This window comes from Trichomycterus rosablanca, chromosome 7 (assembly GCF_030014385.1).
Source record: "Trichomycterus rosablanca isolate fTriRos1 chromosome 7, fTriRos1.hap1, whole genome shotgun sequence".
In the NCBI taxonomy this organism is placed as follows: Eukaryota; Metazoa; Chordata; class Actinopteri; order Siluriformes; family Trichomycteridae; genus Trichomycterus; species Trichomycterus rosablanca.
The window spans coordinates 20776296-20792572 of NC_085994.1; the positions used below are offsets into that span (position 1 = coordinate 20776296).

Here is a 16277-nt window from a genome sequence, read left to right on the forward strand (position 1 = left end):
TACTTTTAAAGTCACAGGCCTTTTTATTGTTCCACTATATTACATAAACTCCTAAGACATTTTTATTCTACAGTGGGTCATTTTACTCTTTCCATTGGCACTTCAACAACCTAATCTAACCCAATTTCTGTTCAGCATAAGTAACACACATGGACTCTATCGGGGCCAAATCTTAACACATTGGTGCACAGCCTTCACAACACAAACACACCTGATGCAACAAATCAGGTCATTTTCAGTTGTAGCAGGTGTGGCTAAACAGTGAGGGACTCCAGCTTGGAGGAGCTTAGAGGCGAGTCAGACTGAGCGACATCCCATCATTTCTTATGGATCTTCTGTAGTGAAAGAACTGTGCACCTTCTTTCTCCTGTGACTTCTTTCCAGGAGGGCAAGGAAAAGAAAATAATACTGGTGGAAACAGCCCCCCCTGTGGAAAAAACAAGTTACAAGTTTCCCTGACATCAGTTGTAAAAGTATAGATCTTAAATCTTGAATACACCCAGTCAAACAAGAACAATTACACCTACTGACAAATACAAATAAGTAATTCCCTCATATAAAACAGCTCAGGGTTCCTAAAAATGCAGGTAGGAAATGTAGCATGCATTCAAGAAGAATGGAAGCCAAAACATTATAAATCTTACAAGTGCTTGTCATTGTAATATGTGGTTTTACTGTGTAACCCTATATTTAGAAAAAAGGAAAGTTTCCTGATATACAAAATGCTACATTTGCAAGGCCCCAGTGTCACTTGGCTTTTTGTGTAAACATTGAAAACAGTACCAATTTAGAAAACCAGCTTAAAAAACAACACAAGATTCAAATTGCAATATTTAAGGGACAGCAAAACTATAGACTGCTGTTAGGAAAAGAGAGAAACTAGCCTTGTGAAGCCAGGTGTGATCTTGTAATATCTGAACAACCACATAAGAGAGGGCAGTGCTTAAACACCATACATCACTAAACAGCATATCAAATATAAATGACCAACAGTATAGTTACATAATGTATACATTTGGGACAGAGCCAGGAAGTTGCTCAGATGTAACTATCAACAATAAGCAAACAAGTCTGATATGACCAAGTTACCACAGCCAAACTATTGCTATAAGACAATATAACAGTTAAGCAAAACTTTGCACAAGTGCAAAATAATGTGGTAAAATGAATGGTTTACTTTAACAGGACTGAACTGTAGCCTTCCTGGTGAAACTTAATGACAGCCTGTTGATTATTTTAATGATGGTGTCTGAACTAGGGTTTCCATTTAAGCTAAGCAGTGTACCATCATACTTAAGAAAATATGTGAAAAGTAAACCAGAGCTTCAAAAACACCATCAAGGTAACTAAATTAAGTATAAAGGTAATGACGAACCATTTCTGCATATTAAACGGGTTGTTTTTGGGTGTAGCCAGTGCCCAAAGTTACCATCATTCATAATCCAACAATGAAAAAGACATTCTTGTGTCATGTTTTCTCTTTACAAGATTACACCCGGCCCTTTAAGACTAAGGAGAAACACGTACAGCTCTCTCCTCCAGCATGTAGGTTTAAGTGGAAAATAAATGCAGACAATATGGGGATATAATCTAGGAACAAAAAAAAAGAGGCTAGTTAAACTCTTGAGAAATCAAGATTTCTTTGCTCTGTACAATAAAGACATCACTGAAGTCATATTACTAAAAGTACATTTATACATAATTAAAAAAGGAAATAAGGTTCAGTCAGGGTGGGAGAGTTCTGTACAAGGTGGGAGAGTTGTGTATGTGTGTGTGTGAGGGTCAGTCAGACTGCAGTGCAGTGTGTTGGTGGTGGCGAGAGTGCGAGCTGATAAGTGTTCGCATCCTCACTCGCGATGCTGCCGAAGTCTGTGAGCGACACGGCCATTTTGGCCCCCGTGATGCAGTGTGTGTCGTTGATAAAGGAGTCAGTGAGACCCATCCGGAGGCGTTTGGAGGGACGTTCGCATTCCTTGTTGCTGCACACACTAAGTTGGCCCAGGTCAGAGCGATACAGGGCTGAGTCTAGCACGCTGAGGCAGCCGGCCTCGCTGCTCGTTCCGTAGCCAAGTGGAGTTTCTTCGTGAGTCAGCGCTCCCCGGTGGAAACTCTCCAGAGGAGGGAAGTAGGGCGAATCCAAACAGTTCACATCTGCCTGGCTGCACACGGATGCCACACTGTTGCTCAAAGCTGGAGATAAAAGAGGAAAAAATTATTACAGGAACATTATCTGACATCGAAATCAGGCGTGCAAATTAAAGTCCATTTGATACAATATACTAACTGAATTTTTTGGCTGCTCCTGTATATATATATATACAGGGGTTGCCATGGTGGATCTGATCCACTTACCAGACTTGGCACAGTTTAATGTAGGAAGCCCTTCCTGATACGACTCTCCTGTTTATATCCGGGTTTGGGACCGGCACTGAAAGCGCACTGACAAGCGCACCTCCCAATTGCTTGGCTGTTTCAGCCACAACAGCACTGTATATTTACTTCCTAGCCACCACTAATTAACATGTTCACCATGGGTCAAAAATTCAGTTTAGTAACAGGATAGTTGTCTCCGCCCACCCTCACTTTTTACTTTAGATAAGTTGTTGAACCTTTTGTAGGAACTTAAAATACAATGTTTTTATGTGTTCCAACAGCAGAAAACGACTACAGCTCCTGGAACTGCTTTGCTATCCTACACTCTCTCACGATGTACTGACTGTAAATAATTTCAAATGTCTAGATGGTTCAAAGAGCGGCCTATAAAGTGCATTTAACATAGTATAGGACATCATATAGTTCAGTAATTAGCATAACATACGTTATAGAAATGTTTAGCAAAAAAGTGTACCAAGTATTTCATGTAAAAAGGCTACACTTTATTAAGTCACTGTGTGACTATCAGACATTCCAAGAAGCAAAAAAACCCACCTGTGAGGTCACGGGCTGTGATGGTGTTGAGGAGGCCAAGTTGCTGTTCTGGAGTTACCTCCAATCTCCCTCCAGCGCCACCTGCACACAAGGACGAAGAGCCGTCCACCGCCAGACCCTCCGCCTCGTCCACCAACCGGTCCATCAGATCCCTGAGTAGGAAAGCAGGATTTTAAAGGTACACTTCTAGTGAGGTGCATTTGGGGAAGGAACGACATCACTGCTTGCTGTACCAGTTCGAGTTCTTGCTAGTTTAATAGGTTAAATTGCTCCTATATCACCATTAAGTACCTACATTTATTTATTTGCTTGTTTGTGGGTGGCACAAACAAACAAGTGTAAAACATGATTTCAGCATCATATTTTAATCTTTGGTTACATTCCTGATAGGACAGTTAGTTACAGGTTACACATTTACATTGACACATGAAACATCAGTTCATGTTCAATGTGAAACACAGTCACATGCAATTTTGTATCTCAAATTCACCTCACTGTGTTAAATCCACACAGACAGGACCCTGACCTCTCCACATGGGAATCAAACACAGGACCTTCTTGTTGTGATGCAACAGAGCTACGGTACCAACCAAGCCACCATGCCGCCAACATTTATTTATTTACATTCGCAGCATTTAGCAGGCACCTTTATCCTAAATGACTTACATTTGTGACAGAATACAATGAAAGAAATTGTGGATTAAGGGCCTTGGCCAGGGGCCTAATGGTGGCAACCTGGTAGAACTTGGGGCTTGAGACAGTGACCTTCAGATCACTAGAACAATACCTTAACCACTGAGCCACCACTGCCAAACATGTTTGTACTAATACTTATTACATACCACAGGTATGTTTTTAATATTATGTTGTTCAAAGCAATTAGAAAATATAGTTACTAAAAACATAGGAAATGAGTATTATACATGTGCATTAAAAATTAGTGTTTGCAGTAAAATTCCTCTTTTGAAGATGAAGATAGATATCCTTTATTTGTCATATATACAGTGTATCACAAAAGTGAGTACACCCCTCACATTTCTGCAGATATTTAAGTATATCTTTTCATGGGACAACACTGACAAAATGACACTTTGACACAATGAAAAGTAGTCTGTGTGCAGCTTATATAACAGTGTAAATTTATTCTTCCCTCAAAATAACTCAATATACAGCCATTAATGTCTAAACCACCGGCAACAAAAGTGAGTACACCCCTTAGTGAAAGTTCCTGAAGTGTCAATATTTTGTGTGGCCACCATTATTTCCCAGAACTGCCTTAACTCTCCTGGGCATGGAGTTTACCAGAGCTTCACAGGTTGCCACTGGAATGCTTTTCCACTCCTCCATGACGACATCACGGAGCTGGCGGATATTCGAGACTTTGCGCTCCTCCACCTTCCGCTTGAGGATGCCCCAAAGATGTTCTATTGGGTTTAGGTCTGGAGACATGCTTGGCCAGTCCATCACCTTTACCCTCAGCCTCTTCAATAAAGCAGTGGTCGTCTTAGAGGTGTGTTTGGGGTCATTATCATGCTGGAACACTGCCCTGCGACCCAGTTTCCGGAGGGAGGGGATCATGCTCTGCTTCAGTATTTCACAGTACATATTGGAGTTCATGTGTCCCTCAATGAAATGTAACTCCCCAACACCTGCTGCACTCATGCAGCCCCAGACCATGGCATTCCCACCACCATGCTTGACTGTAGGCATGACACACTTATCTTTGTACTCCTCACCTGATTGCCGCCACACATGCTTGAGACCATCTGAACCAAACAAATTAATCTTGGTCTCATCAGACCATAGGACATGGTTCCAGTAATCCATGTCCTTTGTTGACATGTCTTCAGCAAACTGTTTGCAGGCTTTCTTGTGTAGAGACTTCAGAAGAGGCTTCCTTCTGGGGTGACAGCCATGCAGACCAATTTGATGTAGTGTGCGGCGTATGGTCTGAGCACTGACAGGCTGACCCCCCACCTTTTCAATCTCTGCAGCAATGCTGACAGCACTCCTGCGCCTATCTTTCAAAGACAGCAGTTGGATGTGACGCTGAGCACGTGCACTCAGCTTCTTTGGACGACCAACGCAAGGTCTGTTCTGAGTGGACCCTGCTCTTTTAAAACGCTGGATGATCTTGGCCACTGTGCTGCAGCTCAGTTTCAGGGTGTTGGCAATCTTCTTGTAGCCTTGGCCATCTTCATGTAGCGCAACAATTCGTCTTTTAAGATCCTCAGAGAGTTCTTTGCCATGAGGTGCCATGTTGGAACTTTCAGTGACCAGTATGAGAGAGTGTGAGAGCTGTACTACTAAATTGAACACACCTGCTCCCTATGCACACCTGAGACCTAGTAACACTAACGAGTCACATGACATTTTGGAGGGAAAATGACAAGCAGTGCTCAATTTGGACATTTAGGGGTGTAGTCTCTTAGGGGTGTACTCACTTTTGTTGCCGATGGTTTAGACATTAATGGCTGTATATTGAGTTATTTTGAGGGAAGAATAAATTTACACTGTTATATAAGCTGCACACAGACTACTTTTCATTGTGTCAAAGTGTCATTTTGTCAGTGTTGTCCCATGAAAAGATATACTTAAATATCTGCAGAAATGTGAGGGGTGTACTCACTTTTGTGATACACTGTACATATACAGATGTACAGTACAATGAAATTCTTTTTTTGCATATCCCAGCTTGTTTTGGAAGCCAGGGTCAGAGCGCAGGGTCAGCCATCGTACGGCGCCCCTGGAGCAGACAGGGTTAAGGGCCTTGCTCAAGGACCCAACAGTGGCTGCATAGTAGAGCCTGGATTTGAACCGCCAATCTTCCGGTTGATAGCCCAAAGCTCTACCCACTAGGCTACCACTGTCCATCAACATTTGCACTGCCCATCAACATTTACTAGTACAGTTTACTGCAAAAAGAAATCAATTTACTCACGTTACTCCAGGGTAAATGCTATACTTCTTTTTCCCAAACCGATTATGCTGAACAAAATGGTCAAAACGTTCAGATTTTTTCCACATGTAGTAGAAGGCTACACACTCTGCAACTGTTCTTGTTGGTACCTAAAATACACAAAAGTAAATTAAGAAGAACTATGATTAAATCATTTATGTTCCCAAACAAGCTAAAGGTTACTAAATAACAAAAGCAGCAATTATAAATACAAATAAGGTACAAATCCTAGTTAGATGCAAACCTTGTTTTTCTGAATCAGATGGAAGTTCTTTTCATAGATTAGTAGTGCATGTTCAAAGTTTCTACACTCATCTTCAGACCACGGTGATTCTGAAACACAAATTAATGTTCTCTTTAAAATTCCAGATGATTTCAATACAAATTTTAAGAAGTATGAAGTATGTTAAGGAACCTACCTTTCGAGGAATTAAAACTTCTGTTACTGTTGTATTGTACCAGGGCCTCAGCTGTATTGTAGTTACATTTCGCAAGCTCATATAAAGCCTAAAAAAATTATATTGTGACAGTCAATAAAAATAATTCATATTAGCTAACTGCCCCTAGAATAAAAATACAGCATTAATTATAGCTTAACACACAGCCCCTTTTGAAATACACAGTTCATAAAGGCTGCACAAATAAAAAAAATAATAATAATAATAATTCCAGAAAAGTTTGGACATTTTGTAACAGGCAATAAAAATCTGTGATTTGTTCATTCTCTTGAACTTTTATTTAACTGACAAAAGTACAAAGAAGACTGTGATTGCCCTTTTAATTTTGTGCAATACATTTTCAATAAGAGACAGTTTTTTTTAGGCAGGCCAGTTAAGCAAATACTTGTAGCCTGTGTAGAATTAGACCTGGAATCGTCTTGCTGAAATAATCATGGACTTCCCCGGAAAAGACTAAAATCCCATTATACACCCTCACGTACATGATAGAGTCACACATGCATGTTACCCATGCCATGGGCACGGATACATCCCCATACCATGAAAGATATTGGTCTAGATAGTTAATTTAATCTTTGGCACAGAGAACATTTGTTTTTCCAAAAACAAGAAAAAATTTGGAGTTTACATTCAATTTGTTACATTACAAACAGTGGAAATCACAATCTGAAAGTGATTTGACCATTTTATTGCCTTCCTACTCCTTTTAGAGTAGCCTCTGGTTGGGAAGTGTCAAAACAAGAATTTATTACAAACTGAATTTGTCATCAGCTACCAGTCTGCAGTGGTATTTCTATTTCTGCATTTTTACCCTTACTGGGGAGAAATCAAATCATATGCAATTCCTCAGTTGTATCTCCTCTACTACTACAGACCCCTACCCTGATCAAGAAGGGCCAACTGCTTCTTTTTACCTACACGAGGTAGGTTCCTCACAGGGATCAGTATCGCGTACGACGAGTCACACACTGATCTACATTATTCCCTGTCTAGGTGCCAGTAACAAGCCTGCAGCGACTGCAATTGCAGTAGCAATGAAGAATCCTTTCAGCCAACACTACTGCAGACATAGCCATTCATGTCTGTGTAGGCACCTAGCCGGCCAATAGCAGAGCTGAGGTTCAAACTCCAAACCTTGAGATGTCAGTGGTGGGCTAGCATATTAGACCCATTAGACATTTCATGACCAAACCAAACAACTCATAATAACTTAAATCAAGACCAATTAAGTTAATTTAGCTCTAACACTTAACCACCACAAAGGTGGCTGAAACTTTGCAACTTTTGACTATTTACTGTGCATTCTTAGAAATGTTTTAATCTTTTAACATTGCTGTGAAGGTTGGGACTCAAATCTTAATACTGGCAATTATGATTAAACAGCTGAGGGAAAAAAAGAAACAAAATAAATAAAACTCCTTATGCAGCTCTACATTTTTGTTTGTGCAGTCTGAAATTACGGACCTGCTCATTGTCTCGTATGTGTCCTCCACTTGAGCTCTCTGTGCTATTGTCTGCAGACTGAGACAGTGCCTTTCTGAGGTAGTCTTCCACCTTCTTTTCTGACAGTACATCAGGACACCAAAGCAACTGATCCTCCTCTGTGAACACTGCAAATCAGAAACACAAACAATATTACTATCACTGTCTTTTTATCATTGGAACAGACAACAGGTTCAAAGTTGATTGATTTAATATCATAAATAGTGATAAAATTACCTGAATAAAATAACCACTATGAGTCAAATGATAATGAAGCTGCATTAACCATGTGCTTTCTGATGTTTTAATTATAATGCTTAAGAATTTGTTTTCCCTATCTTTAACTCTAACATTCTTTGGTGAGTGTAAAATTTTATGCATTGTACATGTCTTTGATACTGCATATAATAACTGTAAAAAAAAAAAAAACCTAGGCAAATTAATATTTTCACTTGAAAATAGTGCTGTAATTTGCAAACATTTCTTTCCAACAGTGAATTATCGCAAATTTCTAAAGGGACTTAAAACACGTTTTTTGTGCAGCATGTTACATAAAGTATGTTTTAATAACTTTAAAAATGCCTAGTTATACTCAAATTACAAATACATCTAATAACTTCAGTCCACTAACCCTTATCATCAGAGTAAAAGCTCAGGCCTATAGGAACCTCCGCTTGATACTGACAACCAACCATGATTTCCTGAAAAAGTGGGAAAAAAGTTAAGTTTCTAGTAACGTTCAATAAAAAGACAAATATTCAATAGGTAAACATTAGGTCACCAAAAAACATGACTAATAAATTACACAAACCTTCCTTGAGTCCTCTGGGCTAGGGCCGTCTTCTTCTCCCTCCGACTCTTTATCACCATCATTAGTGTTAGCTATGATAAGGTACAAAGAACAGCATTTTAACTAGCATTATAAGATGATAAATAAAATCAGAATCACACTAAATGACAATGAATGGACTATACACTTTGTTAGTTATTAGTAGACATAGTATAAGATGAAAATATTACCACCAAATTAAGATTTTAGATTGAAATCTGATTTAAAGCACAGCACAAAAAATCTATTCCATTGTGCTCCTGACACGTTCCTAGCAAAATGAAACGCGTTTCTAAACACATAACAGTTAAATATTCCAATATTATATTGCTCAATAAAAAAATTATAGTGTAAAACAGTGTTACATAGTAGGGCAAATATTATTTGTGTGACTAAACTTAATACTGTGTAAAACTGGTCCAATTAGTCAAAGGGGCAATTGGTCAGTAATTGGTCACAGGAAGCCTAGCAGGTAGAGCTGTGGGTTACAAACCAGAAGGTTGTGGGTTTGAATACCAGCTCTGTCATGCAGCCGCTGTTGGACCCTTGAGCAAGGCCCTTAAACCTCGACTCCAGAAGAAGCTGGGAATATGTGGATAAATTGTTTCACTGTACCATACAATCTGCCCTAGATTATCCTAACTCTAATTACAAACATATGCTGCAATATATGCACTCAACAAGCACTTTATTAGGTATACCGATCAGATACCAACATTCACTGATAATTTTATAAGCCACACCCAACATAAAGATGACCTTCTAGGTACACTGACCGTTGTTCTGTACACTTCGTTACCCCCTGTACCCCATTTATACCACCTCCCAGATGTTATGAGGGAAGGACTATTCTCAACAATGTAATGACATGAACATAGTAAAAACAATGTTGTATTTGCGTAAGTGTAGCAGGTGCAGTAGTGTTGTTGGGATTTTTTCAAATGTTAATGCTGGGAGGAGAAAACCCTCTAATTCAAAATACGCGTCCTGTGAACTAAAAGTGTCCACTGATAAATGACTACAAGATTATCACACATTTGCATTAAAACAGTTTTAGTCTCCAACTGTACACCAACAAGTGATATCAGGGGGTCCCTAATAAAGACCAGACTTAAAGAGTCCCAACACTGCTGCACCTGATACACCAATACCAAAAATTACATACACTACCATACTTAGTGTAACCAGAGAATGATCCACCACCCAAACGTCATCTGGTCAGTGGGGTCACCAATTGTTTAAAACACTATAAATTTGCAAAAGGATGCTAAATTTGAAGAAAAACTGTCAATTTGTGTCATAGTGCAGAATAAGCTTTCAGTTCACTTACATCTAAGTGTTCTTGGAAATAAGTCTGTGGTTTCGTGAGAGGTAACAGAAGGAGTCAGGTCATCAGCTGAAGACTGCGTCTCTTCCTCATAGTCCCCTGACAGCAGATCTTTGGCAATTTCTTCCTGCAGAAAGGAAGCACTACAATCAGTCACTGAGAAAAAGTTAATTTAACAACATAAACCACAACAATGCTTATTTACCTACACAGTCATTTTTAACAATATTTATGATCCATCCAGTGGTTACATTGGTTTATGGATTTTACTGCACATTTCCAAACTAATTAATTCTAATACAGTGCTGCTAAACGGCTAAGATATTATCCAGCCCGACAGATCAAAGTTTACTCATATGCATGGCAAGATGACCCTAAATTCTATACAGCAAAAGGTAAAGATATTGTTCAATTAATATTTATTATTATAGCACAATTAGGCACAATCTATTTAAAGTTTTTTGCTCACCCCCCTCAATTCAATTATATGTTTTTAAAATAAAAGCTTATAATAGCAAATAACTTCCCCCTTTCTGGTTAGTTCTAATATGTGCTGCAGTTTAACTAATGCAGCCCAGCTGGCACATTAACCATATGAATTGCTTAACACTATATTATACCACATAAATTACCTTATCCAGAGTCATGTCAGGCAGGTCATCGGCCAGTTCACTTGGGGAGCTGCCTACACTTGACCCAGCAGTTGTACCGCTTGGTGGTTCATACCGATAGATGGCCAACAATTCTTCCAGGGGCATATTCCTTTCCTTTTAGAATGAAAGCACAAACAAATGCATCATTAGCAACCCTCCAAAGTGAACAAAGATGCAACAATCAGCCGGGTAACTTTAACAAAAAAAATAATAGTGGTTGACCAGGATAAAGCGGTTGATGAATATTAAATATTCCTGAATATAGTTTTTATCATGGTTGTGTATTATGACAGGCATATTAATACATATTTTTTAATTTAATTACATAAGTACATTTAGCTGTTCACACTGCCAACATATAAATCTGGAATATGAGAAATATGATCCCTGCTATCTCAAACATGAGAACAAAAGATAAGATTTGGGTCATTTAATAATGAGCATTAACATAACAAGTGCAGACAGAGTTTCTTTAACATCTCACCTTCTCAAGATCTGCCAATTCAGCACTAAAATTCTTTTCCCCCTCCTGAGCTTCTTCCTCCTCTAAAGTTCGTTCATCATCATACTCATGAACCAGCATCTCTGCTGTTGGGTCAAAGTCATGATCCTCTGATGAAAGAGAGCCAACTGTGCAACCAAAGCACACAGGAACAAAGAACATGTTAGACACACACCATACACACAAGCAAAGTGCACAAACAGCAACTTATAACCTGCTATGACATACATGCCATTCATTATTACTAATAACAAACATGCAAAACCATGATTTCCAACATACCAGGGCTTGAACTTCCAAGGGAAGCCTGTAAAACATGTTAATAGAATATTACTTAACACAATAGTAATATTACACAAATGTAGCTATTTATTTAACTATATATCTTTAAAAAAAAAAAAAAATATATATATATATATACAGTATCTCACAAAAGTGAGTACACCCCTCACATTTGTCAATATTTTGTGTGACCACCATTATTATCCAGCACTGCCTTAACCCTCCTGGGCATGGAATTCACCAGAGCTGCACAGGTTGCTACTGGAATCCTCTTCCACTTTTCCATGATGACATCACGGAGCTGGTGGATGTTAGACACCTTGAACTCCTCCACCTTCCACTTGAGGATGCGCCACAGGTGCTCAATTGGGTTTAGTCCATCACCTTTACCTTCAGCTTCCTCAGCAAGGCAGTTGTCATCTTGGAGGTTGTGTTTGGGGTCGTTATCCTGTTGGAAAACTGCCATGTTTTCGAAGGGAGGGGATCATGCTCTGTTTCAGAATGTCACAGTACATGTTGGAATTCATGTTTCCCTCAATGAACTGCAGCTCCCCAGTGCCAGCAACACTCATGCAGCCCAAGACCATGATGCTACCACCACCATGCTTGACTGTAGGCAAGATACAGTTGTCTTGGTACTTCTCACCAGGGCGCCGCCACACATGCTGGACACCATCTGAGCCAAAAAAGTTTATCTTGGTCTCGTCAGACCACAGGGCATTCCCGTAATCCATGTTCTTGTACTGCTTGTCTTCAGCAAACTGTTTGCGGGCTTTCTTGTGCGTCAGCTTCCTTCTGGGATGACGACCATGCAGACCGAGTTGATGCAGTGTGCGGCGTATGGTCTGAGCACCGACAGGCTGACCTCCCACGTCTTCAACCTCTGCAGCAATGCTGGCAGCACTCATGTGTCTATTTTTTAAAGCCAACCTCTGGATATGACGCCGAACACGTGGACTCGACTTCTTTGGTCGACCCTGGCGAAGCCTGTTCCGAGAGGAACCTGTCCTGGAAAACCGCTGTATGACCTTGGCCACCATGCTGTAGCTCAGTTTCAGGGTGTTAGCAATCTTCTTATAGCCCAGGCCATCTTTGTGGAGAGCAACAATTCTATTTCTCACATCCTCAGAGAGTTCTTTGCCATGAGGTGTCATGTTGAATATCCAGTGGCCAGTATGAGAGAATTGTACCCAAAACACCAAATTTAACAGCCCTGCTCCCCATTTACACCTGGGACCTTGACACATGACACCAGGGAGGGACAACGACACATTTGGGCACAATTTGGACATGTTCACTGTGGGGTGTACTCACTTATGTTGCCAGCTATTTAGACATTAATGGCTGTGTGTTGAGTTATTTTCAGAAGACAGTAAATCTACACTGCTATACAAGCTGTACACTGACTACTCTAAGTTATATCCAAGTTTCATGTCTATAGTGTTGTCCCATGAAAAGATATAATGAAATATTTGCAGAAATGTGAGGGGTGTACTCACTTTTGTGATACACTGTATATATATATATATATATATAAAATTTTTACTTTTTACTATGGAACTATTCCACATTAAAATCACAAACAGGGAAGCTGTTTAGCATCAGTGTAGAGACCAAACATTAAACATTGAACATAAGGAATGTGAATATTTTGTATCATGTTCCAGTATGAAGGTAGAAGTTTATTCTAGGGCTGAGCAGTATAAATAAATAATTTATAAATGAAATGAAAGCTATAAATGAATTTATATATTCTGGAAATATTCTGAAAACATACAAGATGGCCTCCAATAAGGAAAACAAGTAGATTTTATCCCTAATGGAACAACACACAGATATAAATGTGGCCTCAATTTGAAGAAGAGAAGCTCAGGTAAGCAGCGGTTATGATTTTATGCTATTGTGTGGTTGATCTGGGTAGCAAAATTTGCATTCTTATGCTACACTGCTGATATTACAATTAACTGAACAGGACTACTCATATTCTACTCATATTCAATTCTATTCAAAGAAAAAGTATGGATGAAAATGACATTCTACTTATACATTACTCCAACTTAACAATTATTAAAAATTAAAAACTGGACCAGATCTGTTGAGTAAATATAGTTAGGTTTTGTAAAATCTAACAGAGGAAGATTTACATTCAATCACCAACAATCAGCAATACTAAGATAATACATAACGGAGCAAACCTGTTGAAGTCTGAGCTAGGCTTTTATTATACAGCAATATTTAATATGCACAACATTGTAAGATATAGCAGACAATTCACAATGTTGGCAGTATGGATTAAAGTAATTTCTAATATTTGTATATGATATTTGGCTTCTTGTATATATTTAAGACAATTTCTATTAGACTATCATTGTACATTTTTACTAAAAATTACACATTTTTATTATCATATAAAAAATATTCTGGACCATGATAAAATGTTTGTCAGTAACCGCGATGTATAAACTCAGTATCGACACTGCCTAGTCTGCGCTCAGAGAAAACGTAAACAAACCTTTACAGAACCGAATAACAGCTGAAATAAAACATTTCTATATTAAATTCGCAAGTATTTAGCTCCTTAACGAAGCAATAAACACCCGAATGCAGAAAAATAATTGTAACTATTTTTGTGGAGAAATTTAAAAACTAAAAGGGACCGAATGTCTGCAGAAGAGCAAAGCAGAGCTAGCGTTAAAGCTAACGGGAGCGCCAGTGAAAAGGCCCACTGCATCTCTATATAAACACATTTAACTACATCCTGTTGTGAGGCCTGCGAGAAAAAAACGACCTGCTGCAATCGAAATAAAAGCTTTAAATTGCATATTCATGCAAAATGAAAACGTATCACCCCAAACGAATAAACAGATTGATTTTATATATGACACTTCTCCCCAGCTTTCCCTCTTACCTCCGCCATATTGGTTACTTTAGCCTCATAGGCTAGCTCACTCAGAGTTCCCGGATGGACTCACGCAACCTGTAATAGGCTCAGGCGGGTTCTGCTCCGTGTTTCATTCAGTACAGTTCCAGTCACTTCGTTCTTTCTGCTGGTAAGATATTTCTGATCACTATTGTACTGTAACCTAAAGAAAAGTTTATTTGAACTCAAAAATCTAAATTCAGATATCGAATATCGAGGATTATAGCAGTCACTTAATTGATTGTCTTTTGCACTAGGGGTTGAGAATGTGACATCAAGCCCTGACTGGCCAAGGTATGCCCAGGATCAGTGTTTTTAAAATAAATATAAATGTCTAGTAAAAGAACAGACAGTGGAGCAAGGTGATGGGATTTTAGTTTAATTATACATACTATCAAAACTGGCATTAACAGAAAAATATACACATGTACAATGAGTTATCCATTTACATGTAATTATCTGCACATGATTTTTATCTTATATCACATCAGGTTTTTTTTTTTTTTTTTTACTTTTTTCGAACGACCCACATTTTGTTAATGATATTTTATGCGACCCAGGCAACACAAGCAAGGAATCTTACTCTCTCTGTGGTTTACAAAGTGTAACATAAAGCCTCCACAAGGGGGCGTTCGCGTACAAGTTTATTTATAATTTTTTTGTCTGCAACCCCTAACCCTAACCCTGACTTAAATTACTGATTATACTATGAACTTTCATTTCAGTTCAGTACATGTACCAGTTTTCCTTACCAATTAAAATACTTTAACGTGGATGGATTTGTGCAAATCAATTTTAAAAAGCTTAAATAAAGTTTAATAAAACAAGCAACATCCTGGTAAGTTTTCACTTTTCTTTTATATCTAATCTGTATAATCTATATAAATAAATCAAAATAATAAGTTTTTTTTTATTTAGCACTTTCTGCAGCTTATACTGGTGTAATATTTTTAAATGACTAATTTCTTACCATTTAAATGTAAAATTCATAGGAAACAGTCAGATGTAAACAAACATGGCAAGTTAAGACTGTATTCCCATGCTCTATTGAAAAATATTAAAGTAATTTATAATTTAGTGAGTCTAATAACACCAAAAAATAATTTACATACAGTACATTATTACACATTACCCATTAAAATAAGATGTTAAGTTATAATACTGAAAAGATGTCTTATAATTATATTACCTTGTTTACCACAAAGCTACAGTATGTAATTTTTTATTCAACATAAAGTATATAATTACAAATATTCTAGAACATAGGGTTGATTTCTGGTCGTTTTAATAAGTCAGAGCTTATAATCATTTGTTAACAAAAATATATGCTATCATCTAAAGCAATACTAAATACTTCTTTGTACATCGACATCTTACTGGCTCAGTTAAGTTTTTATATGAAGGTGTATTGATATAAAGATAATCGAAACATAACAGTAATGTGAACTATTTTCAAAGCTTTTTATCAATTTTACTTTACATGGGCCTCCTCAACATGCCTGTTTAACCTGATAAGCTGGAGAATCTCTGATTTTACTTTCTGGGTATTCAAACTTTAATTGATGTAATTGAGCAGCAGGGGGCACAGATTGCATTATTCTGCACACCTGCAATACCATTGGTGCAGGCAGGAGGCATACCAGCTTTGCTGAACTTAATGGCTGCTGGTGCTTTGTGTTGTGTAGGGTATTTGGAGTCACCTGCACATTTGTGGGGGTGGTATGTTTGGCTGCCCTATGCTCAGCAACTCTTTTCTGATGGTCCTTCAGCTGGCCTTCTTTTGAACTATTTCCTGGGAATTTGGCTGGCAGCTTTTTGTTGTTGCAGTGGATAGTCACTCAATATCCCTCCTGGGCGCAGGTAGTGGCAGACATGAAAGTGGCTATCCGGCTTTGTGCTTTGTTTAGTCGTTACAAATTTCATGGACTTCCCTTCCT

The 16277-nt window shown here is 38.4% G+C and overlaps 1 protein-coding gene across 1 annotated transcript; it reads right to left on the reverse strand.

Annotated features, from left to right (window-relative positions):
* On the reverse strand, positions 1–14375 carry mier3b (mesoderm induction early response 1, family member 3 b). Its single transcript, XM_062999118.1, has 13 exons — positions 14329–14375; positions 11421–11445; positions 11121–11266; positions 10616–10750; positions 9987–10110; positions 8639–8709; positions 8459–8528; positions 7810–7955; positions 6307–6394; positions 6132–6220; positions 5870–5997; positions 2929–3080; positions 1–2190 (listed from the first exon to the last, which is right to left on the reverse strand). Exons 1-13 carry the CDS (start codon positions 14335–14337, stop codon positions 1787–1789), a joined length of 1587 nt encoding a protein of 528 aa, XP_062855188.1. The 5' UTR covers positions 14338–14375; the 3' UTR covers positions 1–1786.
* Positions 14376–16277: the final 1902 nt, after the last annotated feature.